We start from the raw sequence: 27,857 nt of genomic DNA, 5'->3' as shown, positions 1-27,857 counted from the left end.
AGGTCTTCCATGAAGTCTGTGTACTCTTGTCGGAAGCAGTCATGCCTGAGAAATTTAAGCCTCAAGTTACGTGCTCGTTGTTCAGCGACTGAGCGATTATTTGGCATGTTGACCAATCTGTTCTTCAGAGGTAGACATATTGTATAGTGGCCATCCATCAGTTTTGCAGATTCCATGGCCATGTCCATAAACTGATGGTCCTCTCTTGACATTTCCACTTCATCATGTTTTCCTCCCTCTGGAAAATCCACCATGAACTGTTGAAGCCACAGGTTCTCTAAACGGCTCACTGATATGCGGTTTGCATTAGCCTTGGCTGGGTTTCTCTTGTCTGCATGACAGCCAGTTTCTCTCAAAGGTCCATTCACAGTCCAACCTAGTTTGGTTCTTACAGCATACGGTCCATTACCTACACTGCTTACAACCTCCCATGGCTCCATTGCTTTAGGTACATTTGCTCCGATAAGCAATCCAATGTCAGTCTCAATTCGAGGCAGTTTTACTTCTTTAAGGTAAGGCCACTTTTCGAGGTCCTTCTGTAGGGGTATGTTTTCTTTTCCTACAGGTATTGTCCTTTGTGTGAAGACATCTGGCAGATCAATAAAGTCGTCACCAGATAAACTACTGACCTCCAAGCCTGACACTACATGAGTACAGACAGGTTTCTCTTCATTCATAGTTTTCAGTAGTATATCAGTTTTCCTTCCAGTGATCTTCAATTTGTCCATTAATGTCTCTGTACAGAATGTGGCAGAGCTTCCTGGGTCCAAGAAGGCGTAAGTCTGCACTACTACACTTCCCTTTTTGGCTTTGACCTGTACAGGAACTATTGCAAGTGTGCAGTCATCTTCCCCGGCCCCAGTTGGCCCACAATCCTCAGACTCTGCACAGACAAAGGCACTTAAGATCGTTTGACTTTCACTGTTCTTAGTTTTCTTCTCTGTGTCAGCGTCTGTGTCTCTTTTCTTGATATGCAACAATGTATGATGAGCAAGAGAACATACCTCACAGCTCACCTTTCTCTTACAAAGTTTGCTCATGTGACCTTGCTTCAAACAGCTAAAACACAGTCCTTTGCCTTTCAAAAATTCCAACTTTTCGTTGTGTGGCTTGCCCTTAAACTTACCACACAGGTCTATGATGTGCCCACTGTTACAGAACAGACATGCCTGTGGAGTGGGTTTCACATAATTTGTGTTTTCCATTGGCTTTGTGTCTTTCTCCTGAATGTCCAATGGTATGGCACTGGTGGTGAATGACTTCTTCATTACAACCCTTTTCTGATCCTTGTTACTGTTTTGTTTAATGGTGAATGGTTTAGCAGTGGTGCTATCCTTTATGTCACCAAAAACAGGGTGAAGTGCAATTTTGGCTTGTTTATTAATAAACTCCACCAAATCCTTGAACTTGACTCTTCTGTCGCCTCGCTCTTGCATACCACACACAACAGATCTCCACCTTTCACGTAACCTGTATGGAAGTTTTGCTACAATGGCTTTCAAGCTTGCGACGTTATCAAGTTCCTCCATGTAACTCACTTCAGCCATGGTGTTACAGCAAGCTGTCAGAAAGAGTGAAAACGCATTTAAAGCTTCTGCATCTTCTGGCTTGATAGGTGCCCACTTTGAGACCTTGTTCATGTAGGCTACAGCAACTTTGTAGTCATTTCCAAAATGCTCTTTAAGGAGCTGTTTAGCCTTGTGATAGCCTACATCTGGCTTCATATGAAGGCAGCTCTTTATTAGCTCTTTCGGCTGTCCATTAGTGAACTGCTCTAAGAAGTAGAGGCAATCCTTAGGACTTTCAGTGCGAGACTCTACTCCGTGCTCAAAGGCGCTTACAAATGTATTGTAATCTAGAGGATCACCACTGAAGGTAGGGATGTCTAAAGGTGGCAATGTCATCATTTTTTGTTGTTTCACCATCAGCTCCGTTATATTATTCTGACATGTCATAACAGTACAGAGTGTTTCAACTGCTTGCTCATCTGCTGCAAAATCCACTCTAGACTGCTGCGTACCAATAGGGTGATTTTGTAAAGGCATGAATTCCCCATATCCATTTTCTGTGTTGGTGACTGGAGTTTGACTTACAGGTAATGGTATGAATCCAGAATCAATAGTCGTTGGGTATTCAGGACTCACATGTGACGAGCGCTCATTTTCAAAATTCTCTAATACCTTTAATTTAGCATCAGAGGCGGCAATAGCAGTTTGCAGATCTAGCTGCTCTCTTTTTGCTTTCAACTCAGTTTCCTGTCGTTCAAGCTCTTGTTTTTGTTTGAGAGCAGTTGCTTGTGCAAGCAATGTGGCTCTCTCCATTTCAGCTTTGAGGCGTACTGAGGAAGCAGTGGACACTTGGCTCCCAACGGCTGACCTGCGCCTCCTGCTTTTACTGCTTAATGCAGCGGACATCACAGAAACACTGTCGGAAGGCTGGATGTCTGCATCACACTGTTTAGCTTGTTCTGTGCGCTCCTCAGCTGCTTTAACCCACGTTTCCACATGTTGCATAAATCCACGAATACAACTAGCATTAGGTTCATACCAAGCACTTTGGTCCTTTTCAAATTCTTCCTCATGCATTAATACTCTCAAACTATCATTTATCTTACACAGTTCTCCAAATGAATCTTGGTAGTCTAAATGCAATTTCTGCTTAACAGCATTCACGTTAGCATCATCTTCCATTAGCCGTTCGAGCTGATTAGCTTGGCTAGTTAGGTGGCCTAGCTTAGCCTTTCTAGACTGGGTCAACCTGTGCAGCTTTTCCTCGACAGCCTTTTCTGTCATTTTTGATTCTCTTTTTCCACACACTGGTTCTTCATCACTCTCATGCATTATGACAAATTTCCACAGTAGCAAAGCTTGTTTTCACTGCTTACCGTGATTCTTCCTCCAAGTAGGCTATTACCTTCAATCCACAGTGCACGGCGTTGCTAAACATGATCCTTTTCAGTATTCCTTCTCCCAAAAAAGGAGCAAGAGGGTTTTCTGACTAATGTAGGGTAATTTCCAATAAACCAAGTTCAAAAAAGAAGAGTCTATGGCTGACGCGTGTTCCTGGTTTCCAAAAGAAATGCTTCCAGTTGCATTATGATTTGAAGACTGTTTATTTATTACAAACTGAAGATGTAACAATGAACTCCTTCCTAAATAAGCATGAAAGTTCCAAAAAATAGCAGTTATCCAGAACTAGCTGTGCACGCGGTCAGAAAACCGTGAGACTCCTAACCTCTCTGTCCATGCTCCTCCCCTTCCCTCTCACACACTGTTTCATGCTACTATTACACTTACATACTTAAAGTGAGAGGTACCCCCTTTTAGGTTCCAATCCCAAAACAGTGACTTAAAATTACTTTATGTAAACACATATATTTTCACATTTATTAATCCTGAAAAGATGACTTATGTAATGATTCTATGAATTATAAAACAAACGTGAACTCAATCGTAAATAAAAATATAAAGCAGACGTCTGGCGCTTACAATTCCCACTTCTCACAAGAAGATTTAAGCTTCATCTCCATAATGGAAGAAGGAGTGAAGATGAAAGCAGATGGACACTGTGAGTTACCTTTGACATTTAAGGAAGACGGACCAAGTGTAACCCGTTCAAGTGTTACGCCTGTTGTTCTTGCGTTGTGTTCTGGCGTGAAAGTAAGAGGCAGGAGACAGTACTGGGTCTTTGGCTGTTTACTGCACATCTGCAACACAGAAATATGTGTCTGATCTGTGTGTGTCACGCGACTGCCAGTACACCTCTCCTCCGGCCATGCTGAAAGGAGCTGTGCCTGCAGCTTCATTAATACTATAATAATATAATAAATCAAATACAACAAATTGTTTTAAAACATTCACTTAAGCTCTCAAAAACAAAAAGCACAAAATAAATAATATGTCACTGAAAAAACATCAAAAACAACTTATAAGACTAAACAAAATAATTCAAAAACAAATTAAACAGTCAGATAAATACAATTCAATAACCAGGACCCAATATTCTAGTGCTTATAGTTCAAACATTATACTTCAGTACAATCATATTAATAACCGCCATCTAACAGGCAATACAACACTGTAATTATAAAAACAATGAATGAAAGACTGCATCTCCAAAACATAAGAACATCTCCATACCTGCAACACAGAAATATGTGTCTGATCTGTGTGTGTCACGCGACTGCCAGTACACCTCTCCTGACGAAGGGAAAAAGAGTGCATGCTGTTAAAAAAAAGACTGCCGCGAGTACGCTCTCAAGCCGCTAGCGATCAGGCTAACTTAGCATGCTAGCATTTCAGCTGCGTTCTCGGCTAAAACTCATTATAAGTGTATATTAGCGAACTCCGCCCTCCACAAAACTTATCCCGAATGAGTCTCTTAATGACAAACAAAAACGCGGCGGTTCGGCTGTATTCACATTGCAGCTTGGGATCCGAACAAACTTTAATTAGCTGAGAGCAACGTGGCAGTGACTTACCTCCGGCCATGCTGAAAGGAGCTGTGACCGGGGCACACATGCACGCGCCTACGTCATCACGCAGCGCACACCCACACAGACTCAGATCACACAGGTAGGAGAGTGAGATGCCAAAATGACATATTTAATCCAAAAAAATGTGTTTTGGGTGAAATTCACAAGTATTTAACACATATGTTACATTCACCCCTCCTGAATTTCACCAAAATCACTACACATCTGAATGGTACTGCAACACCAAGAGGCACAACGATGCTGAACTACCATCACCTCCGGACCAGGTAACCCAAGGATCTTATCCCATAGTTCAGTTAAAAAACTATCCGTAAATGGATTAAAAGAAGTTGGACAGGTTGATCAGGCCTCCAACCCTTTCAGAACACAAAGGTGCAGCCTACACCTCATCAAACATGGTCCCATTAAAGACGCACAGGGCGGGTGTCATGATGCCCCAAGGAAATACAACACATTCATAATACGCAATGGGATGACCAAAAAACAGTCTATGTCCGAGGCCGAGCCTCCCGTGGTGGTAACAGGCCCCATGTAATAGGCTTCTGGACCATGTTTTCTATCAGCCTGTTGACTGACTTTACCACCCGACCTGCTCTGGTAACCACTCTGCCTCGAACATTGGCATGGTCAGGGTCATGTCTTGGCAGGTTGGACGGCTGCCCAGTATACGGCTGACCAGAGGTCTGATTGATGTCTGAGCCAGAAACAGGAACAGTCTGCGGAACAACAGCGTCCCCATGACAGGCACCTGGAGCAGAATCTGTGCCAGACTGTGTCAAATCAGAGGTAGCGGAACAGTCAACCGGAGTAGGAAGAGCAAAGTGCTGGGCCTGACCAGAAGGGCTTGCTGAAGTGTGCGTTGTGCAAGTCTGAGAGTCAGGTAAGGCATTGTCCACATCCGCACCATCACATGAACCATGCTGACGATCCGTGGACTGTGAGGCATGTTCTCCTGCCACAGAATCCACATCCACTCCATGGCTCAAATCCGAAAGGACCCACAAGGAAGTCCTTGCTGCGGTAGACTCTGTCTCTAGACTGCTAGAGTCCTCCAGATCCCCACAAGCACTGAGATCCCCCTCACTGGAGAAAACGTCCAGGGACTGACTTCCCAATGAATCCTGGACAGGAAGGAAACTCACGTCCAACAGAAGGTTTCTGTGTACAACCTTACTCTGGCCTGAAGAGTCACTGATCCTGTAAATGTGGGTCCTGGAATGACTCTCCACAACAGTATAAACCTGAGGCTCCCACTTGTCTGCAAGTTTCTTCTTGCCCCGCTCGCCTTTATTGGCAAGCAGGACGCGATCCCCAACATTCAGAGACACACCTTTGATTTTCTTATTGTATTGACGAGCCTGATGCTCCTGCTCATTGCTGGTGTGCTCCTGGGCGATCTTGGCAGCCTCAGACAAGTATGACAGAAGAAGCTTGGAGTAGCTGTTAAAGTCCACCACAATGGGATCATGCAAAACCGACTTGAACATAACGTCGACCGGTAGTCGTGGGACACGGCCGAACATCAAGTAGAATGGGGCATATCCAGTAGTCTCGTGAACAGTTGCATTATAAGCAAAGGTCAATGTCTGAATCTGCTGCGGCCATTCCTGTTTGGCTCTGAGAGGGAGAGCTCGCAGCATGTTGCCTAGTGTGCGGTTGAACCGCTCCGTGCCACCATTGCCCATAGGGTGATAAGCAGTAGTGTGAGACTTGGCAACGCCCGAAATCTGCAGGAGTTCAGAAAATAATTCACTTTCAAAACTGGGACCTTGGTCTGAGTGAATACGCTCAGGGAAACCATATACACAAAAAACACAGTCCCATAACTTTCTGGCAACCTGCTTGGCAGTCTGATTCTTGCACGGGAAAGCAAAGGCCATCTTCGTGAAGTGGTCAGTCGCCACAAGCACATCAACAGAGCGCTTCTTTTTGTCCTCTGCTGACCAAAAGTCAATGCAGATGAGCTCCATGGGAGCAGAGGTCTTAATGCTCTCTAATGGGGCTCGTGCTGCAGGCTCTGGAGTCTTGGCAAGTATGCACCTTCCACAGCACCAAACATGCTCCTTCACATCCCTCTCCATATTGGGCCAGAAAAAACGTTGCCTTGCTAGGTGGAGGGTCCGAACTTGACCCTGGTGCCCTGCCAAATCGTGGACACCTTTCAAGGCCTGCGCCCGTAAATTCACTGGCAACACCAACTGGAGTCTCTTTGTTTTGCTCACAGGGTCTCTCGTCTCCCTGTAGAGAATGCCATCCCGAACCTTGAGCCTCTCCCAGTGCTTCAATAAGGCCAGTGCCCTGGAATCCATATCATGTCTCTCACGCCTGGAAGGGCGTCTCCTGCGGGCTACGAGTGGCAGGACCGCGGAGATGATAGGATCTTGAAGTTGGTGGTCCTCCAACTCATGTAAGGTAAGTGATGGCAGTACATCATTGCCAACTGGTTGCAACTGCTGAACAAGGTGGAGAAGGGAGGCAGCTCTATTCTCCGCAGCGGTTTCCCAGTAATCATGGTGAACCAAGGTAGCCGTGACTTCCGACGAACTGTAGGAACCTTCTGAGGTCAAAGCTGGAACAGGTTGTTGGGCAACCTGAAGATTTTGGACACCAAACCTGAAAGCGTCCTGCACCTCATGAGCCGCCGCACCTTCTGCATTCCGCACCAAGTGCTCGTAGGGCTCCTGAAGCAAGCGCCCACCAATAGAATAGGTGAAGGGGTCACGACTGAGTGCATCTGCTACAACATTCTTTCGACCTGGGATGTACCTCAAATCAAAGTTGTAGGATGAAAGCTTGGCCACCCACCTTTGTTCATAAGCGTCCAGCTTGGGCTTGGTCAATATATGAACGAGCGGGTTGTTGTCAGTCCACACTGTGAACTTGTGCCCCTTCAACCAGTGGCTGAACTTTTCAGAGATGCTCCACTTCAGGGCCATGAACTCAAGGCGATGAGCTGGGTATCTCTGCTGTGACCTGCTTAGCGCTTTGCTCGCGAAAGCAATAGGGCGTGCCTTATCCCCGTCGATAGGCAATTGTGATAAAACCGCTCCCAGTCCATCCAGAGAAGCATCCACAGACAAAATGAATGGTCGTGAAAAGTCAGGATGAGCCAACACGGCACAGTTAAGGAGGTCGTCCTTCAGTTTATGAAAGGCCTTGTCACATGCAGGGCTCCAATCCGCAGCAGTCAACTTCCTGAACATGCCAGCACCCCTCCCAGCCTGACTAGTCCGTCCCTTCCTCTTCTGGCCAGCCGTCAGAGCAAACAGAGGCTTGGCAATGGCAGAGCAACCAGGAATGAAACACTGATAGAAAAAGACCATTCCTAAAAAGGACTTAATCCTTTTCACAGAAGGAGTGCAACCATCCTTCTCCATTAGAGCCTCCTTCGGCATCTTGGAAATCACTTCCACCTTAGCTGGGTCCACAGCGACTCCGGTCTGGTCGATGACATGACCAAGAAACCTGACTGACTTCCGCAGCAGATGACACTTCTTTGGACTCAGCTTGAGATTGTTGTCTCTCAACCTTTGAAAAACAGCTCTGAGCCGGCACAGGGCTTCCTCTTCAGTGGGGGCAAAGACCAGGAGGTCATCCAAGTAGCAGAGCAGACTGGTGAAGTTGAGGTCACCAAAGATGTTCAGCATCATGCGCATAAATGAGGCTGGGCTATTGCAGAGCCCTTGTGGCATCCGGTTGTATTCGTACAGGCCAACAGGCGTTGTGAAAGCGGTGTACTTCTTATCCTCCTCACACATTGGAATGTTGTAAAACCCAGAGGTTAAGTCCATCGTGCTGAAGAAGGCATTGCCCCCAAGCGCGGCAAGGCAATCCGCTTGGTGAGGGAGTGGGTGCGCATCCTTAAGAGTTCGCGCATTCAACCACCTGAAGTCCGTACAAATCCGCAATCCACCATCCTTTTTCCAGACCATGACGAGGGGGGATGCATACTCGCTGATGGATTTGCGAATAATCCCTTTCTCCTCCATGTCAGTGAGTACCTGCCTTAGTTGTTGGTAATGAGCAGGGGGTACTCTTCTGTAAGGCATGCGGAATGGGCGTTCATCAGTCAGGTGGATCCGATGTACAAAGCGTTTAGCTTCGCCACAGTCAAGCGGGTGTCTAGAGAAGATGTCCTCATACTGCTCAATTAGCTCAACAAGCTCTCTCTTTGAATGTAAGCTGGCATGGCATGAGTCAATGTCAAGATCACCCAAACCTAGAGAGCACAACCTGTCATTCAAGACAGCCTCAGTAGCGGCTGGCCCACTGGCTGGTACCTGGGCCATACTCGCCATCTTGCAGGAGTCCTGCTGGAAATCAAGGTCCTCCACCGCAAGGCAAGATGAAACAACAGCAACCCTCGAGTTGCGTTTCAAGGTAAGTGGTTTTGAGGAGAGATTGGTCATCTTCAATGGCACCCACCGATCACCCCACATGGATGTGATCACCCGGCCAACAAGAACGTCTCTCGGCCCAGACCCAGAGGTGCAAGGTTCCACGATGATCGTGCTGCCTGGAGAGACTGGCACATTGCTGGGCAGCCTGCCCCATACCAGATGCTCACACTGTGGGTGTAGTGTCACAGCACGAGGCAGTTTCACAGTGCCAATTTTGTCAGGAACCTCCTCACCCCTCCATCTGGTGGTGCACGACATCATGTCCAAGAAGTGCTCATAGTCAAGAAGCGAGTGCTTGCTTCCCACAGACACAAGCTTCCAATAGTCATCAGAATGTTTCATAACTCGCATCAGGTACTTGAGGACATTGGAGCCAATGATGAGCTCATCACGCTGGCCCGACACTACCAAAACTGGTACAATGCATTTCACACCGTGGACAGTAAGTGTCAAGTCATAGACGCACTTTGGGTGGGTCTGCTTCCCACCACAGCCAACCAGCACAATACGTTCGGCCGACTGCGGTCCACTCACAAGAGCTCCAGCCTCTCTAAGTGACTTCTCGGCCTCTTCACTCATAGTGCAAGCCATGGACCCAGAATCCATCATGCCCCTCAAGTTAACCTTGTCGTTCACTGCAACTTGGGTGTAGAACAATTCACTAAATGTAGGCACTACTGCTGGTCCCTGAACCACGACACGGTATCCCTCTGGCATTGTTGAACAGGTGTTGACATAAAGAAATTCAAGATCCGATTCATCATGATCGAGGGTATTAGGTTCATCCCCCACACTGCCCCTCTCCAAGTGTGGGTGATTCAGTTTTCCGAAGGCCAACTCTGCCTCGCGACAGCTCCAGCCTCCCGTCCCTCACGACGACTGTGACAGTCCTTTTTCCAATGACCAGGAGCAAAGCATGCAAGACAGAGATTCTCTCTCCTGCAGTGCATGTGAGTGGAATGACCAGTGTTGCCACAGACCTGACAACTCTTCTTAAGGAAGGGCCCGCGGGTAAAACGCTGCGAAGGTGCAGATGCAGGGGCTGCAGTCTGCACATTCTGACATGCAATCACGCGATCCAAGAGGCTGATCAGAGCGCGCATGCCAGTCACATCAAAAGCTTGGGTGTTAGTCGAACCAAGCTCGCAACCAACTGACTGCTGACTAGACTGAGTGGTCACAGGGCATGTTGGTGACTGTTGGAACTGAGGAGTAGGCGTAGGCACCGGACAAGAAGACACTGATGTCCCAGAAGGACAGGTTGTCGAAACATCAGCTAGAACAGGAGTGAAGCAAGCTGCTGTGGGCGAAAGCTGATAAGCGAGGTTTGAGACTGGTGCTGTAGGCTGAGACTGCAGGCCGACACTGGCCTGCACAGGCTGTGATGCCATCGCTTCTTGAGGCACAATAGAGCAGTTGTGGCTAACCTCTCTCCTCTGTGAGGTGTGGAAACTGCCCTGACTGCGTGCCCTGAGTTCACGCTGGAAGCTATCAATACGCTCTTGAACCTCAGTGGTTGTCCACTCCTCAGCTGCTTTGATGCTGAGCCTGTTCAAGAGGATGGGGTCAGGGCAATACTTGATGAACATCATCGAGACCTCACGCCCTGGATCCTCAACATTACGCCCCTGCCTACGCAAGCACTCGTCAGCAACGTCAATAGCATTGTTTAGCCTTATCCAATATTCCATCACTCCCTCATGTTGTAATGGTTTGGTGTTATAGAAGTCAGCCATAGGCATAGACGAGTAAGTCAATACACTAAAGTGCTGTTTCAGAATGTCAAATATCAATTCAGGAACCTGGACATGGTCAAGTGAGGGGTTGTGACGTAGGGTAACCCTCACTACATCCTTAGCCTTCCCCATCAACCTAGCCAATATGTCACGTGATCGCTGATCTGTTGGTGTGTTGCGTTTTACAAAGTACATTTCCATCATTTCAACCCATTCATGAATGGAGAATTTATCACTGCCATCACCCCTGAAAACTGGTGGCTCTTTGACATCTGATTGCAAGACAAGTTTCACCCCAGACAAATTTAGCTCAGGGGGTCCCTGCTCAGCCTTAGAGGTTTCAGTAGGCATACTGGTCCCCTTATCACCCTGCAGCTGGGCTGCAATGGACTGACCAATCTGATTGGCCAAATCTGAGATGAGTGTACTCAACTCAGCATTGGCAGCTGTCTGCGGGGTCTGAATGTCACAGGGGGGAACCTGGAGACGAGTGGAACAAAACTTGGGAGCAAATGACACACCAACTTTAGGTGTCTGAACCCCATCCCCAAGAAACCACCCTCGCCCCAAACCAACATTAGAGGAAACCTCCCCATCAAGAACGCCAGTTGCCTCTGAACCAGATGCTGACTCCATAATGATGAATAAAGCACAATCACAAAAAAAAACAAGATTCCAAATAGTGCAACTGTACAAAAGCAAACACAGTCTTCGTAACTAACACTTAATGTTATTCAGGATGAGAATTGAGCAGATTAAATGTCCAAGCTCATTCAAAAAGTCCCACACAAGTTAGGAAAAGCAACCAACTTGGAGCAAGGGCAATTGCGAAGAGCTCCCCACGGTGATCGAGATGACGTCGATGCTTGATGAATCCAAAGGGTCACGGCACCAATGTAACCCGTTCAAGTGTTACGCCTGTTGTTCTTGCGTTGTGTTCTGGCGTGAAAGTAAGAGGCAGGAGACAGTACTGGGTCTTTGGCTGTTTACTGCACATCTGCAACACAGAAATATGTGTCTGATCTGTGTGTGTCACGCGACTGCCAGTACACCTCTCCTCCGGCCATGCTGAAAGGAGCTGTGCCTGCAGCTTCATTAATACTATAATAATATAATAAATCAAATACAACAAATTGTTTTAAAACATTCACTTAAGCTCTCAAAAACAAAAAGCACAAAATAAATAATATGTCACTGAAAAAACATCAAAAACAACTTATAAGACTAAACAAAATAATTCAAAAACAAATTAAACAGTCAGATAAATACAATTCAATAACCAGGACCCAATATTCTAGTGCTTATAGTTCAAACATTATACTTCAGTACAATCATATTAATAACCGCCATCTAACAGGCAATACAACACTGTAATTATAAAAACAATGAATGAAAGACTGCATCTCCAAAACATAAGAACATCTCCATACCTGCAACACAGAAATATGTGTCTGATCTGTGTGTGTCACGCGACTGCCAGTACACCTCTCCTGACGAAGGGAAAAAGAGTGCATGCTGTTAAAAAAAAGACTGCCGCGAGTACGCTCTCAAGCCGCTAGCGATCAGGCTAACTTAGCATGCTAGCATTTCAGCTGCGTTCTCGGCTAAAACTCATTATAAGTGTATATTAGCGAACTCCGCCCTCCACAAAACTTATCCCGAATGAGTCTCTTAATGACAAACAAAAACGCGGCGGTTCGGCTGTATTCACATTGCAGCTTGGGATCCGAACAAACTTTAATTAGCTGAGAGCAACGTGGCAGTGACTTACCTCCGGCCATGCTGAAAGGAGCTGTGACCGGGGCACACATGCACGCGCCTACGTCATCACGCAGCGCACACCCACACAGACTCAGATCACACAGGTAGGAGAGTGAGATGCCAAAATGACATATTTAATCCAAAAAAATGTGTTTTGGGTGAAATTCACAAGTATTTAACACATATGTTACACAAGTCTGGCAAACAACCGGAGCTGTGCAGAACACCGACTCAAAAATTTGAAGAGAAGATTTGAGAAGGACAAACAACACCACAACGACTACACAGAGTTCATGAGAGAGCCTATAGAGCGTGGTGATGCAGAAAGAGTTCCCTCTGTAGACCTGGACAAAAGCCCTGCCTGGTACATTCCACACCATGGAGTGTATCATCCTCAAAAGCCTGGCAAAATAAGAGTGGTGTTTGATTGTTCAGCAAAGTACGAAGGGGTGTCCTTGAACGACTGCCTGCTTACAGGGCCAGAGTTAACCAACTCTCTGGTGGGGGTCCTGTGCCGATTTCGGAAAGGTCCAGTTGCAGTGATGTGCGACATTGAGCGCATGTTTCATCAATTCAGAGTCAGAGAAGAAGATCAAAATGGAGACTTCAACTCTACTCCATCTGTCTATCGCATCAAAATTGACAGATGTTACGTGCCAAGAGATTTTCAAACAGTTCAGAAGTACGAGCTTCACCATTTCTCAGACGCAATTGTTTCAGGGTATGGTGTTTGTACGTACCTGAGAGCTGTCAGTGAAGCAGGACAAGTCCACTGCGCTCTTGTCTTTGCCAAGTCCAGAGTAGCACCCACGAAGGTTACTACGGTGCCAAAATTGGAGCTGTCTGCAGCAGTTGTAGCAGTGTGGATTAGTGACATGCTCAAAGCAGAGTTGGAGATAGAAGATGCTCAAGAATCCTTCTGGACAGATTCTCAAGTTGTCTTGGGATATATCAACAACGATGCGAGATGTTTCCATGTTTTCGTTGCAAATCGCATTCAGCGTATTAAGGAAAGCACTCAACTGATGCAATGGAAGTTTGTGGCATCAGATCTCAATCCAGCAGACCATGCGTCGCGCGGACTGAAGGCCAAATACCTCATTACCTCCAACTGGTTTAGCAGTCCAAGTTTTCTTTGGCAAGAGAAACTTCCCCACGGAGAAGTAAAGGTGGGAAAACTTGATGCAGAGGATCCAGAAGTACGCAAAGCTGTTGTACTCCATACAACTACGGAAACAGATTCTTTGGCAGAACGTTTTCTGAATTTCTCCAGTTGGTCAAGGTTGGTCAAAGCTATGGCAAGACTTCTCAGATTTGTGAAAGAGTTTAAGGGCTTGGAAAGGAGAAGCAATAAAGCCACTAACCTTGAAGAAAGTGTGACCCGTGGTAGGTACCTATTTAAAATAGGACAGAGCCGTAGGCGCACAGTCAGTTTAAAAGAGTTTAATTTTTAATACAAAATAAAAGAAACAGTGTAACAGCAGCACCTAAAAACAATTGAAAACGTTACCTTATTAAAAAACGATAAGACTGTACGATTGCCCGTGAGGCAGGACAAGCGCTGCGGAGAACAGTTTAAAAACAAATCAGCATAGCACACAGGTTAAAAATGGACGGCAACTCACACATGACCCCAAATGGGTAAAACACTATAGAAAAAAAGGCAAATCTTCGGTGCTGTCTTCACTCGGGCCCCCCGCTGTGCATGCAAGAGCGGGGAGACAAAAAAAGGATTTGTTTTCCCTTCAGCGCCTTCACCGCCTGCGAATCAATATCTGTGGTGCCTACTGATACAGAAAAAGTAAAACACAAAACCAAAACCATCGACAGCCGCAGCAGTCAGTCTGTCGGCTTACACCAGTTTAAAACAAATTAAAACACACTGATGTGTCGGGTCCTTTGCCCGCAGCCAGAAATCCACCTGGCAAAGCAGCAGCTCGGTACTCTGTGAATAAAAGGCAGGAGATCACTAGCTGGACAATAAAACACAGGAATATTCCTCCACTGAATTGGTTTTGTTACCTGTCCACAAGTTCGTGTCACACCCTAATAAATGTGGGTCAGTGGCGATGAAGTCCACTATACCGTTCTCACGGGAGCAATGTTTCCCACCTACAAGGGTGCAAATAACTGTAAACCTCTGCCAACAGCCAGAGCTCAAGTGGTACATTTTTGTGTAACCTGCCGTTATAACAGAAGTTTAGGGGAGGACGCGTATCAGACTTTCATAGTTAAGAAACACCAACTTGCCCAACTCAGACCAAGGACTCGCAGCTTCAGGTTTGCAAAGGAATACCCAATTGCCCACACCTGCGCTTATGAAAGGAGCGAAGACCAGCTCCGCCCACCAGGGGCGGTCCCAAGTCTCCAGGTCTCACCTGTCACAAAAGGAAAGAAGCCAAGCTTAAAATCATATCCATTGTACAAAGATCAGTCTTCTGCAAGGAAATCAAAGCACTTCAAAAGCGAAAGGATCTACCCAAGGACAGAACAAATAGACTATCGACTCGATCCCTTCCTGGATGAGAAGGGTGTTCTTAGAGTGGGAGGTAGATTAGAGCGTTCTACATTGCAGCCACACGTCAAGCACCCAGTCATCTTACCAAAGACTTGCCATATCGCAAAGTTACGGATTGATCACTATCATTAACGAACTAACTCTAATAGTCACTAATTTGAGGAATAGTTCTAGCTTTGAATTGTTTTGGCTTGGGCGACCCGAGCAAGGAAAGTTCGGTTGCTCTCCTAGAGGTTCGTGCTGCCTGTTTTTTTTACGCATCGGGGGTGGGCTTTCCCGTTGATGCTTTTGGCACAATTGTTGGAGCTTGAAAAAAAAACAAAACAATTGTTGGACCCTCCAATACAGAAGAGACATCGCCATCACCACCTTATCCACCCACTCCTGCGGTTTCAGCCCGGTCAGCTGGCCATGGACCGACAGCATTCATTACACGGCCCTGCCTTCACAGAGGAGAAGGCATCCTCGCAAGCAGTGTTCAGCCACATCTACATTCACTCCCGTGGTTGTTGAGGACTCAGGACCAGCAGCTCAGGACGCCACAGTGAGTAAAATGGACTCTGCAAAGGTTGTAAATTCCCTGCCTGAAAACATGGAAATAGAGACTATAGCTGCTATGGCAGTAAACACTGTGAAGGCCTTCACAGTTTCACCATTGGGTGTAACTGAACCCCCAGTGGAGATTTTTGGATTTTTGGACCACCAACAGATGAATGTTGGTGGTCCAAACTCTGCCCCTGCTAATTCTGGGGCAGAGTTCTGCTTTGTCAGCCCAGAAGTAGTTAGCTTGGAGTCAGAGAGGTCAGAAACTGTTTGCTCTACCTCCAAAAACTCAGAAAATGTTCACTCTGAGACTGTGAGCTTGGAGCTAGGGAGCTCAGAGCATGCAGACCCAGATGACTTTTTGGCCCAGTCTGGCCACATGGAGACGGAGGTTCTCCCCAGGGCTTCCCCAGAGGCCGAACTGGAGGCCTCAGTTGCCTCTGGACCCCTGGAATTTGTTGAGCCAGCTGTAACATTCTCATCCTCTCCACCCTTCATGATAGCCATATCACCCTCAACTCAGTCTGCTGCCCAGCTAGTCGTTCAGCTGTCATCTGTTCCACCTTCCACATCCACTACTCTGCCACCCCATCCACCGCCTGCTGCTGACGTGTCACTGTCATCACCGCCAGATGAGGAGCTCGGCGAGCCGGAGCAGGAGCCCGCGCCACAGCCGGAGGAGCTCCGTGAGCGGGAGGAGCTCGCGCAGCTAGCTGAGGAGCTCTGTGAGCCGGAGCGGGAGCTCGGCGAGCGGGAGAAGCGCGCACCGTTGGCAGAGGAGCTCAGTGAGCGGGAGGAGCACGTACCATCCAGAGAGGAGCACGGCGAGCGGGAGGAACGCGCACCATCGGGAAGGAGCTCGGCAAGCGGGAGGAGCGCGCACCGTCGGTAGAGGAGCTCGGCAAGCAGGAGGAGCATGCTAAACGGGCAGTGGAGTTCACCAAGCCGGAGGAGCCTGTGTTGGCCTCGGATGAACGATCCCACCAGATGGACCCAACGGACTTTTCGGAGACGTTCAGGAGGGAGGTGACAGACAAGGTAAATCGTCTGTGTGACCTGTGGCTGGAAGCGCACGCGGCGGGTTTACGTCGCGCTGCGGAGAAGCGGTTGCAGGAAACACTGACTTGTTTTCCCTGGGTGTTAGACAATCTTTTTTCCGATTGTGGGATCGTTGTGTGAGACTCCACATTAGTGTCGATTAATGTCAAGTCCAGTGAGTGCATGCCTGTGGTAGTCGAGTGTCCTGACAAGTTGCCTCTTTGTTGTTTTCTCCAGGAAGGAGCAAGGAAGACAAGAGCAGCGAGGACGGGGTGCGGGGACACACAGGAGCAGAAGAGCACGAAGCACGGATTTGTGGGTGAAGACACGACACGGAAGTCAAGGGCATCTGTCTGAAAATGCTACATCTCCTCGTTCTCCAATTATCATGTTCACAATGTTGGGTGTCCATTTGGCTGACCCACTGGAGTCATGACAACACCCCATCAGCCTTCATGGTGAGGTGGAAATCTGATTTAAGTCTCATGTTGGTCAATATTTATTCCAGACTGGAGAACGAGTCACAGAAAGTCAGAGTTGTGATATTTTAAATGTTCACATGATGTGAAAACTTCTTGACACAGAATTCAATTGAATTGAATTTTAATTATTTTATATTAATGTAGTTTAAATATTTTAAAAATATTATATATATACTGATCGTGGGTTAGACACAGGAAATATCAGGGCCCTGAGTCTGTAGACTCCATGGTTTTTGTTTTGATTATAATTTTCTTATGTTTCGGGTTCATTCTTGTTTTCTTGTTCTTTGGTTTTGGTTTCAGAATTATAGTTAAAGCTCTCTTTGTGCCTGCCCTGGTCCCACGTCTCTGGGTTCCCTCTGTTGTCATAGTGTTATGTCTGTGCTTATGCATGTATGTCGTACTTGCTGTTTTACTTTGAAGGTCCGTGTCTGATGTCAGTGTGTTCATTTTACATTTCCCCTGTCACGTCAGCTCTTATTTCTCCCAGCCGTGTTGCCCTCCTGTCTCCCATTCCCTGATTGTCCCTCTGAGTATATAAGCCCTGTGTTTTCTCCTGCTTGTTGCTGGTCCATCTGTGTTAAATCCTTGAGTCTGTCTGTGTTTCTGCCATATGTGGGTTTCCACTCAGTTTTGTACGTTTTCTCACTTTAGGTTTGTCTTAGTTTCACTGTATGCCCTTCTCCGTTCCTCCTGTACCCTATTTACCTCACACAAAAAAAACGCTCACTCTCCGCATCTACATCAGTGCCTGCGTTTGGGTCCTTACTTCACCTCCACAGGGCCTGCCTCACCAGCTGTGACAGGAAATTGATTAGCTGCAGGTTTAGAGCAGCTCTATCCTGGGAAAAACTTTGGATTGGGAACATAAACCTGACCAAGATCTTGGAATCTTTGTGAGGAACAGTTCACTGATGAGCTGACACTGAAAAATCCAAGAAACAAATCCAGTTTCTCTCATAAAACACACATTTATAACAGAATCTGCAGCTGTGCTGATTAGATGTATTCTGAATGTCACAAACTGATGAATCTTTATGTGAGTCAGACTTCTTCTCACTGAGGTTTCTGCTGTTTTGATGTTGCATTAAAACGAGACACGAGTGTAAGCTCAACTACTTTTCTTACTTTTCTTTTTTAGCACACATGAACAAATAAGAAGTACAGAAACAAAAGTGATAAAAAAAGTTTATTAAACATGAAACATGAAGCTCCATCCTGTTAATGCTGTTTGTGTTTTACCTCAAATTCAATTTATCCTGTTTTTATTTTAATGTCTTTTGATATTTACAGCTCAGATGAGTTGAAGGATATCAATATAAATATATCAATATTGGACTGAAGCCCTGAATTCAATTCTTTTCTCTCGAGTTTGTTGTTGTTTTTCTCCCTCTGTTGGCTCTAAGGTCCAACTTCTGAAAAAGTCTTCATCAATATCTCCCTTGCTCTGCGGGATGGAGACTTCCTCTGTTTAAAATTGAAGACAAAAGATTCACTGAGTTATACTGAACACAAGTTTAAGAAACGTTTCAATCGTGACAGAGCAAACGATATGGTGACACAAATTGTAAAAATTTGTTTTGATAATTTTAAATTTACAACACTTAAAACCAAAATAATTTTTTTCTGACAGACTTACGTTTCATTTAGAATTGTGATAACACATAGATCCCCATGAGATCAGAGAGATACAGATGAATACAGCCCCGACGATTGCTAGCCGGCCTGACAAAGAAATTCCTAAGGTACAAAAACAGTAAAAACACAGTTCTGTGTTAATGATGTAAATTTGCACATTTAAAAGACAGGAAGTGGAATTAACCATTAAACAACCAATATTACTCTGGGAGGTGAACACCAGACTTTATTTACATGTTTCTGATGCACAGAGAATTTCATTTATCACCACTTACAGTCTGGTGACCTCCAGGTTACATCGGGCCTTTTTGCCCAATGACAGCCAGGAAAGACTCGAGGCCCCAAAACCCAGAACTGTATAAAACTGATATTTGACATTTTGAAGCAGAACCTCAGTATGTTTACCTGAAAGAGCTGCAGGTTTATGGGAGGATTTTACTTTGTTGTTTTCCAGATTTTCAAAGATGACCTAAGATGAAAACTGTTTGTATTGCTAGCCTGATGCTTCATTTCCTACCTACCATTACCTTTCATTAGCCCAACACTACACAGACTCAGTTTCACTTCTATAGAACGAGCCTAGTCTTGGACTCTCTTTAGTCTGAGACTGAACGAAATCCATTTGTAGAAAACTGGATGGGAGTGTTTCTGTTCTGGTAAATTAACTCAGTTCTAGGATTTGGCCCATATCTCCTGACTGAACTGTATATAAGCAATATAGTGAATGACATTTAGGTCTTTGTAAACTGTAAAGACTTTATTTTTTACCTTTGGTCTCTTCATTCAGATTTGGTGGTTGGAGACTTCTAGGTTACTGAGTTGTTTCTGTCTTCTCAGGTTTTGATTCTGAAATAAAGTAAAATGAAATAAAATAATCCATCCATCCATCCATCGTCATCCGCTTTGTCCGGGGTCGGGTCGCGGGGGCAGCAGCCTAAGCAAAGAGGCCCAGACCTCCCTCTCCCCAGCCACCTCCTCCAGCTTGTCCGGGGGAATACCAAGGCGTTCCCAGGCCAGCCGAGAGATATAATCTCTCCAGCGTGTCCTGGGTCTGCCCCGGGGCCTCCTCCCGGTGGGACATGCCTGGAACACCTCACCCAGGAGGCGCCCAGGGGGCATCCTTGTCAGATGCCCGAACCACCTCAGCTGGCTCCTTTCGATGTGGAGCAGCAGCTGCTCTACTCTGAGCCCCTCCCGGATGGCCGAACTTCTCACCCTATCTCTAAGGGAGAGGCCAGCCACCCTTCGGAGGAAGCTCATTTCTGCCGCTTGTATCCGCGATCTCGTTCTTTCGGTCACTACCCACAGCTCGTGGCCATAGGTGAGGGTAGGGACGTAGATCGACCGGTAAATTGAGAGCTTCGCTTTTACACTCAGCTCCCTCTTCACCACGACGGACCGGTGCAACGTCCGCATTACTGCAGCTGCAGCCCCAATCCGTCTGTCGATCTCCGGCTCCCTTCTCCCATCACTCGCGAACAAGACCCCGAGATACTTAAACTCCTCCACTTGGGGCAGGAACTCATCCCCGACCCGGAGTGGGCACTCCACCCTTTTCCGGCTGAGAACCATGGCCTCGGATTTGGAGGTGCTGATCCTCATTCCCGCTGCTTCACACTCGGCTGCGAACCGTTCCAGTGCGAGCTGGAGGCCTTCACCCGATGAAGCCAACAGAACCACATCATCTGCAAAAATCAGAGATGAGATTCTGAGACCACCAAAGCGAAAGCCCTCCGCCACTTGGCTGCGCCTAGAAATCCTGTCCATAAAAATTATGAACAGAACCGGAGACAAAGGGCAGCCCTGGCGAAGCCCATCACCCACCGGGAACGAGTCCGACTTATTGCCGGCAATGCGAACCAAGCTCTTGCAACGGTTGTATAGGGATCGAATGGCCCGTAGCAATGGGCCAGACACCCCATATTCCCGCAACACCTCCCACAGGACACCCCGAGGGACACGGTCGAATGCCTTCTCCAAGTCCACAAAACACATGTAGACTGGTTGGGCAAACTCCCATGCACCCTCAAGTATCCTGGAGAGGATAAAGAGCTGGTCCAGTGTTCCGCGACCAGGACGAAAACCGCATTGTTCCTCCTGTATCCGAGGTTCGACTAACGGACGAACTCTCCTTTCCAGCACCCTGGCATAGACTTTCCCAGGGAGGCTGAGGAGTGTGATCCCCCTGTAGTTGGAACACACCCTCCGGTCCCCTTTCTTAAAGATGGGGACCACCACCCCGGTCTGCCAGTCCACAGGTACTGCCCCTGATCTCCACGCAACATTGCAGAGGCGTGTCAACCAGGACAGCCCTACAACGTCCAGAGCCTTCAGGAACTCGGGGCGGACCTCATCAACACCAGGGGCTCTGCCACCAAGGAGTTGTTTAACTGCCTCAGTGACCTCGCCCCCGGAAATTGGCGGGTCATTCCCCTCATCCCCAGACTCTGCTTCCTCCTCGGAAGACGTGTCAGTGGGATTAAGGAGGTCCTCGAAGTATTCCTTCCACCGCCTGACAATTTTCTCAGTCGACGTCAGCAGCGCTCCGCCAGCACTATACACAGTGCAGGTAGAGCACCGCTTTCCCCTCCTGAGACGTCTGACGGTTTGCCAGAATCTCTTCGAGGCAGTCCGAAAGTCTTTTTCCATGGCCTCTCCGAACTCCTCCCACACCCGAGTTTTTGCTTCAGCCACTGCCCGAGCCGCATTCCGCTTGGCCTGTCGATACCTGTCGGCTGCCTCCGGAGTCCCACAGGCTAACCAAGCCCGATAGGACTCCTTCTTCAGCCTGGTGGCTCCCTTCACCTCTGGTGTCCACCATTTGGTTCGGGGATTACCACCACGGCAGGCACCCACCACCTTGCGGCCGCAGCTCAATGCAGCAGCTTCGGCAATGGAGACGCTGAACATGGTCCATTCGGACTCAATGTCCCCGGTCTCCCTCGGAATGCTGTTGAAGCTCTGCCGGAGGTGTGCGTTGAAGATCTCGCGGACTGGGGCCTCTGCTAGACGTTCCCAGCACACCCTCACTACGCGTTTAGGTGCACCAGGTCTGTCCAGCGTCCTCCCCCGCCACCTGATCCAACTCACCACCAGGTGGTGATCAGTTGACAGCTCAGCCCCTCTCTTTACCCGAGTGTCCAGAACATATGGTCGCAGGTCTGCTGATACGATTACAAAATCGATCATCGACCTACGGCCTAGAGCGTCCTGGTGCCACGTGCACTTATGGACACTCTTATGTTCGAACAGGGTGTTCGTTATGGCCAAACTGTGGTTAGCACAGAAGTCCAATAACAGAGCACCGCTCGGGTTCAGATCAGGGAGGCCGTTCCTCCCAATCACGCCCCTCCAGGTCTCGCTGTCGTTACCCACGTGAGCATTGAAGTCTCCCAGCAGGACAACAGAGTCTCCAGGTGGAGCACCCTCCAGCACCCCCCCCCAGGGACTCTAGGAAGGCTGGGTACTCTGAACTGCCACTCGGCGCATAAGCGCAGATGACAGTCAGGACCCGTTCCCCGACCCTAAGGCGCAGGGAACAAACCCTCTCGTCCACCGGGAAAAACCCCAACGTACCGGCAGCAAGCCGAGGGGATATTAGGATACCCACCCCAGCCCGCCGCCTCTCACCAGGGGCAACTCCAGACTGAGACAGAGTCCAGCCCCTCTCCAGGAGACTGGTTCCAGAGCCCAAGCCATGTGTAGAGGTGAGCCCGACTATATCTAGCCGGTGCCTCTCAACCTCACGCACTAACTCAGGCTCCTTCCCCACCAGAGAGGTGACATTCCATGTCCCTATTGCCAGTCTTGGCAGCCGGGGGTCAGTCCGCCAGGGCCTCCGCTCCTGGCCGCCACCCGACACACAATGCACCCGACCCCTATGGCGCCTCCTGCGGGTGGTGGGCCTGCGGGAGGATGGGCCCATGTCTCCTCTTCGGGCTGTGCCCGGCCGGGCCCCATGGACTAAGGCCCGGCCACGAAATAAAATAATATAAAACATATTTCTAAATATTTTGATTGAACTTAAAAACTGATGTAATATTCTGACAGTGAACTAAGCTGCGCTCAGCTCTGTACACAGTTTTATTTCTACCAAGTGGAAACTTACAAAACTGAAACAAGAAACCAACAATGAAGAACCCAAAAACAAACAAACTGTTGTGATGAGAGAAACAGTTTGTAGCTCTTCAGTGTTGGTTTCCTCACATGTCCTGATGAAGCTGCTCAGTAACAGTGTCACTGAGGTTGGACACTGTGGATTTCTGTGGTCGACTCAGACTCTGAGGCCTCCTTCAGGGATGTTACCTGGACCAGCAGCTCCATGAAGAATTAGCCTCACGTGCAGGGACGTGCAGAGAGGTTTAAAGGGGCGGGTGCTCAAAGTTAAAAAGGGGCACATTGAACCAGGCTGAATAACAACAACACACATTCATCAAGAATCTAATATGGGAAGGGCAGGGCTGTGCTGATCTAAGACTGTAGACATTAAAAAGTCCATAGGAGAGATGGTAGCTGATTAAACAAGTGTCATGAGATAATAACAAAATGCAAAGATTGGTGACAGCACTTGGAACCATAAGGCAACAAAAAACTGACATAAACTCGGCTCTGCCTGTGAATCACTCTTTGCTTCTCTTCTTCCTTCCTTCCCATCATTTCATATATCACTCTCCACTTGCTGTCTATCTGAGAACAAGGGACAACTTGCTATTGCAATAAACTATAATCTAATTATCCACACCTAACAACTCTTGCACTTAATCTATAATAAAATGATGACAGAAAAATGTTATAGCACTGCCTTTAGTAGCCTCAAACAGTGCCTACTGTTTCCTCCTCATGTCCTTACCAGCCATGTCTGCACAATGTTATATCATGAGTAATATTTTTTTAAATCCATCTAAATAAAACACACACATGCACGTACACACAGTGACATTTTAGACCTTCTTCAGAATACTGTATATACTATGGGCATCATGGTGCTGATCCAGAATCCTTACATTATTATTCATTACTAGAGCTACAATAATAAAGCAATGAGGAGGGGGAAGTAATAAATATGAAATCATGTATTTATGATGATTCCATTTGTTTCACTATCCACTCTGTGCAGGGGCAAAGCTTATTACATGTTTAAACTGTAGAGATACAATAATTTTACTGCTGTAAAATCCAACTTTTGTCTTATTTAAAATATAAATCTAATATAATCTGCTTCTTAATGTATGTTCTTTAAAATACAGCGTGTGTTTTTTAATATATTATAATTATAATAATGCATAATTATGTGGACATGCGTATTAGATCGTTTTTTAGTGAAATATAATCCCTCCAGAAAGGCAGGAAAAGCCCGGAAACTTACTTTAAAACTAAATATGTTCCCTAAAACGGTGACAGAGCTACAGACCCATGACAGCCTTACACAGGTAGCCAGCAGCTGTGACCAGCACTACTTGTGCAGTTAATAAAAGGACAGGTAATGTTTGTCGCGCTGTTGCACACACAGCACGCTCGTTTGTTTCAGTTCGTCAGTTGCAACAAGACAGCTTACCAACGTGTACGTAATAAGCTAATACTCCTGGGTGCTACACACTACAGTGTACGCTGTACACCTACTTACTGGTTTTGTCGCATCAGTCTGTGTCTCTGAGTTAACTTGTGTTTCTCCTACAGCTCCGGACCGCAAAAAATGCGCATGCTCTTTGTGAGCTCGTTCCCGGCTCGTAACCAGCGCGTTCTGCCGTCAAGGGCGATCATTGGTTAATAGTGATCATGTGACTGATGCAAGCCAGATCCTTTTATTTACTCCGCACGCACACACACATAAAAAATAAAAAATAAAAAAAATTTAAAAGTTGCCTCAACAAAAGGGCACTTTGGGCACTCATCAGGAAAGGGGCGGGTGCTCAAGCCCCTCTAGCCCCCCCCCCTCTGCATGTCCCTGGTCACGTGTGTGTAAGCCACAAAGACTCTTGTGTTAAAAAGTCCAACTTAAAGCAGAAATGACCATGTTTACAGTCTTCTACATCAACCAGTGTTGGTCTCCATGGATAGTTTCATATCATCTCTGTGTAGACTTCCTATATGTCTGTTACTGTACTCAGCACTAATTAGCAGCTGTGTGTCTGTGTGATGCAGTTTATGGATGTAATTTTCGTACTACACTGTTTTTCTGGTAATTCTATTAAAAATGCTCCAAAAGGAAACATCAGCTCTAGAAGAGTGAAGAAGATCCAGTTCATGTTCGAGTCAGTGAAAGTGGGGCTACAGCTGCTGGTGTCTGAAACTCCATCAATCAAACAGGATATTTATAAAGACACTGTTGTTATGAAAGTGGAAGCTAAAGATTTGTGTTCATCACTTTGAAAGCCTGTAACAATTATACACACCAATTTTATCTCAGGTTTGAACCATGATTAACGTTAACAGCTCACAGCTCAATCCTGAGAAATGTGATAGTTTTATTTTAGTTTTCACTGCTTGTTAAGTTATCAGTTAAAGAGTTATGCTTGTTAGTTTGTGTTGATAAAAACAGATGCTTGGTGTGAATGTCTGAATATAAAACATATTGATCTTAGACTTTGAATGATTCATCTTTGATAATGTTTTTTTTTTTTTTATTATTATTGTCTCTGAAAACCAGAACATGTTTGATTCAATTTAAAAAGTGTGTCAGTCTGAGTCAGTGAAGCAGAAGTGGATTTTCTGACAAACATCATCCTCAAAAAACTGTAGTTAGACTGCAGCAATAATCTCCTCCTGCCTGCAGTGATGGTCAATGTTAGGCTGTCATCATGTCTGAATTTTAGGAAAATTCACTTATTTAAACCATACAAGCAAAAACCCAAACACTGGAAGAAAAAAAAAAAAAAAAAAAAAAAAAAAAAAAAACACAGAACAGAGAGACTCTGAGAGAACACTGAGACTCAAGTCAGAGTTACACTTCCTGATGAGAAGTGACATTATGCTGGTCACTGATGTCAGTGTAGCTGCAAACACATTTACAGTGGGGCAAAAAAGTATTTAGTCAGCCACCGATTGTCATCATTTTAGGTGGGGGAACTTGCACAGAGGTCAGTAATTTGCACCAGAGGTACACTTCAACTGTGAGAGACAGAATGTGAAAAAAAATCCATGAATTCACATGGTAGGATTTGTAAAGAATTTATTCGTAAATCAGGGTGGAAAATAAGTATTCGGTCACCTCAAACAAGGAAAATCTCTGGCTCTCACAGACCTGTAACGTCTTCTGTAAGAAGCTTTTCTGTCCCCCACTCGTTACCTGTATGAATGGCACCTGTTTGAACTCATCATCTGTATAAAAGACACCTGTCCACAGCCTCAAACAGTCAGACTCCAAACTCCGCCATGGCCAAGACCAAAGAGCTTTCGAAGGACACCAGGAAAAGTATTGTAGACCTGCACCAGACTGGGAAGAGTGAATCTACAATAGGCAAGCAGCTTTGTGTGGGGGGAGAAAAAAAAAAAAAAAAAAAAAAAAAAAAAAAAAAAATCAACTGTGGGAGCAATCATCAGAAAATGGAAGACATACAAGACCACTGATAATCTCCCATGATCTGGGGCTCTACGCAAGATCTCATCCCGTGGGGTCAAAATGATCATGAGAACGGTGAGCAAAGATCCCAGAACCACACGGGGGGACCTGGTGAATGACCTGCAGAGAGCTGGGACCAAAGTAACAAAGGTCACCATCAGTAACACACTACAACGGCAGGGAATCAAATCCCGCAGTGCCAGACGTGTTCCGCTGCTGAAGCCAGTGCATGTCCAGGCCCGTCTGAAGTTTGCCAGAGAGCACATGGATGATACAGCAGAGGATTGGGAGAATGTCATGTGGTCAGATGAAACCAAAGTAGAACTTTTTGGTATAAACTCAACTCGTCGTGTTTGGAGGAAGAAGAATACTGAGTTGCATCCCAAGAACACCATACCTACTGTGAAGCATGGGGGTGGAAACATCATGCTATGGGGCTGTTTTTCTGCCAAGGGGACAGGACGACTGATCCGTGTTAAGGACAGAATGAATGGGGCCATGTATCGTGAGATTTTGAGCCAAAACCTCCTTCCATCAGTGAGAACTTTGAGGATGAAACGAGGCTGGGTCTTCCAACATGACAATGATCCAAAACACACCGCCCGGGCAACAAAGGAGTGGCTCCGTAAGAAGCATTTGAAAGTCCTGGAGTGGCCTAGCCAGTCTCCAGACCTCAACCCCATAGAAAATCTGTGGCGGGAGTTGAAAGTCCGTGTTGCTCGGCGACAGCCCCAAAAACATCACTGCTCTCGAGAAGATCTGCATGGAGGAATGGGCCAAAATACCAGCTACTGTGTGTGCAAACCTGGTAAAGACCTATAGTAAACGTTTGACCTCTGTTATTGCAACAAAGGTTATGTTACAAAGTATTGAGTTGTATTTTTGTTATTGACCAAATACTTATTTTCCACCCTGATTTACAAATAAATTCTTTACAAATCCTACCATGTGGATTCATGGATTTTTTTTTTTCACATTCTGTCTCTCACAGTTGAAGTGTACCTCTGGTGCAAATTACTGACCTCTGTCATCATTTTAAGTGGGGGAACTTGCACAATCGGTGGCTGACTAAATACTTTTTTGCCCCACTGTACATGAAGGAGGTGTAGCTGGCAGCATCTGACCAATCACAGACAAGAACATTAAAGTTGACAGCAGCGAGACAAAGAACATAAAACTGTAAAACTATAACAATATAAAGAGTTTACAAACACATCACAGACTGACAGTAACAGATTGAGAGGAAAAGCTCTTCACAGTCAGCAGGTTAGTAGTAAACATGCTGTATGACTGTGTGAGGGTCAGTGAGACTGGAAAAGAGTTTGTGTTCATCAGGAATGAAAACGTTACAGCAGCACACGTTTTCATCTTGTTGATGTAGATGATCGAGGCCGCTGCTTTCTTCTGTGTCATTACCTGAAACAATTTTAAAGTTATAAATGTCATCACTCTTTATCTCTCTGCAGGACCTTTCTGCTTTGATGCCTATCCTAACCACTGAGTCACTAGTATTATATAATCTATTCCCCTTTTTTTGACACAGCAAATATGATTGCATTGCAGAAAAGCTGTATTTGACATAAAACAAAAGCTTTGGTGGAGCAAACTCCTCAAACGTGTTTTACGCTGGTGAAAAATGCTGGACGTCTAGGTCAGGTGCAAATTATAATTAAGAAAATGGTAATAGA

The 27,857-nt window shown here is 46.3% G+C and overlaps 1 protein-coding gene and 1 long non-coding RNA gene across 5 annotated transcripts; both read right to left on the bottom strand.

Moving 5' to 3' along the window:
• Positions 1 to 3,604: 3,604 nt before the first annotated feature.
• Positions 3,605 to 9,645, bottom strand: LOC120725824. Of its 4 annotated transcripts, XM_040018874.1 has the most exons (3): positions 4,481 to 9,645; positions 4,140 to 4,199; positions 3,605 to 3,706 (listed from the first exon to the last, which is right to left on the bottom strand). In XM_040018874.1, the coding sequence occupies exon 1, from the start codon at positions 9,610 to 9,612 to the stop codon at positions 4,984 to 4,986; it is 4,629 nt and encodes a 1,542-aa protein (XP_039874808.1). In that variant the 5' UTR covers positions 9,613 to 9,645; the 3' UTR covers positions 3,605 to 3,706; positions 4,140 to 4,199; positions 4,481 to 4,983. The 4 variants fall into 4 exon arrangements, with proteins under 4 accessions (XP_039874808.1, XP_039874807.1, XP_039874806.1 ...); XM_040018873.1 differs by having other exon boundaries at positions 4,140 to 9,645; XM_040018872.1 differs by having other exon boundaries at positions 3,605 to 3,761; positions 4,195 to 9,645.
• Positions 9,646 to 13,820: 4,175 nt separating this feature from the next.
• On the bottom strand, positions 13,821 to 14,585 carry LOC120725826. Its single transcript, XR_005694223.1, has 2 exons — positions 14,415 to 14,585; positions 13,821 to 14,337 (listed from the first exon to the last, which is right to left on the bottom strand). It is a non-coding gene; the product is annotated as an uncharacterized LOC120725826 (long non-coding RNA).
• Positions 14,586 to 27,857: the final 13,272 nt, after the last annotated feature.

The sequence above is a fragment of the Simochromis diagramma genome, unplaced genomic scaffold (genome assembly GCF_900408965.1).
Source record: "Simochromis diagramma unplaced genomic scaffold, fSimDia1.1 OVJJ01000734.1, whole genome shotgun sequence".
Classification (NCBI taxonomy): domain Eukaryota; kingdom Metazoa; phylum Chordata; class Actinopteri; order Cichliformes; family Cichlidae; genus Simochromis; species Simochromis diagramma.
Note: the sequence above shows the minus strand (reverse complement) of the source record. Positions and strands in the feature narration are given on the sequence as shown.

Excerpts from the sequence above, each read along its gene's own strand:
- LOC120725824 (XM_040018873.1), bottom strand. The coding sequence starts at position 9,612 with ATGCCAGAGGGATACCGTGTCGTGGTTCAGGGACCAGCAGTAGTGCCT.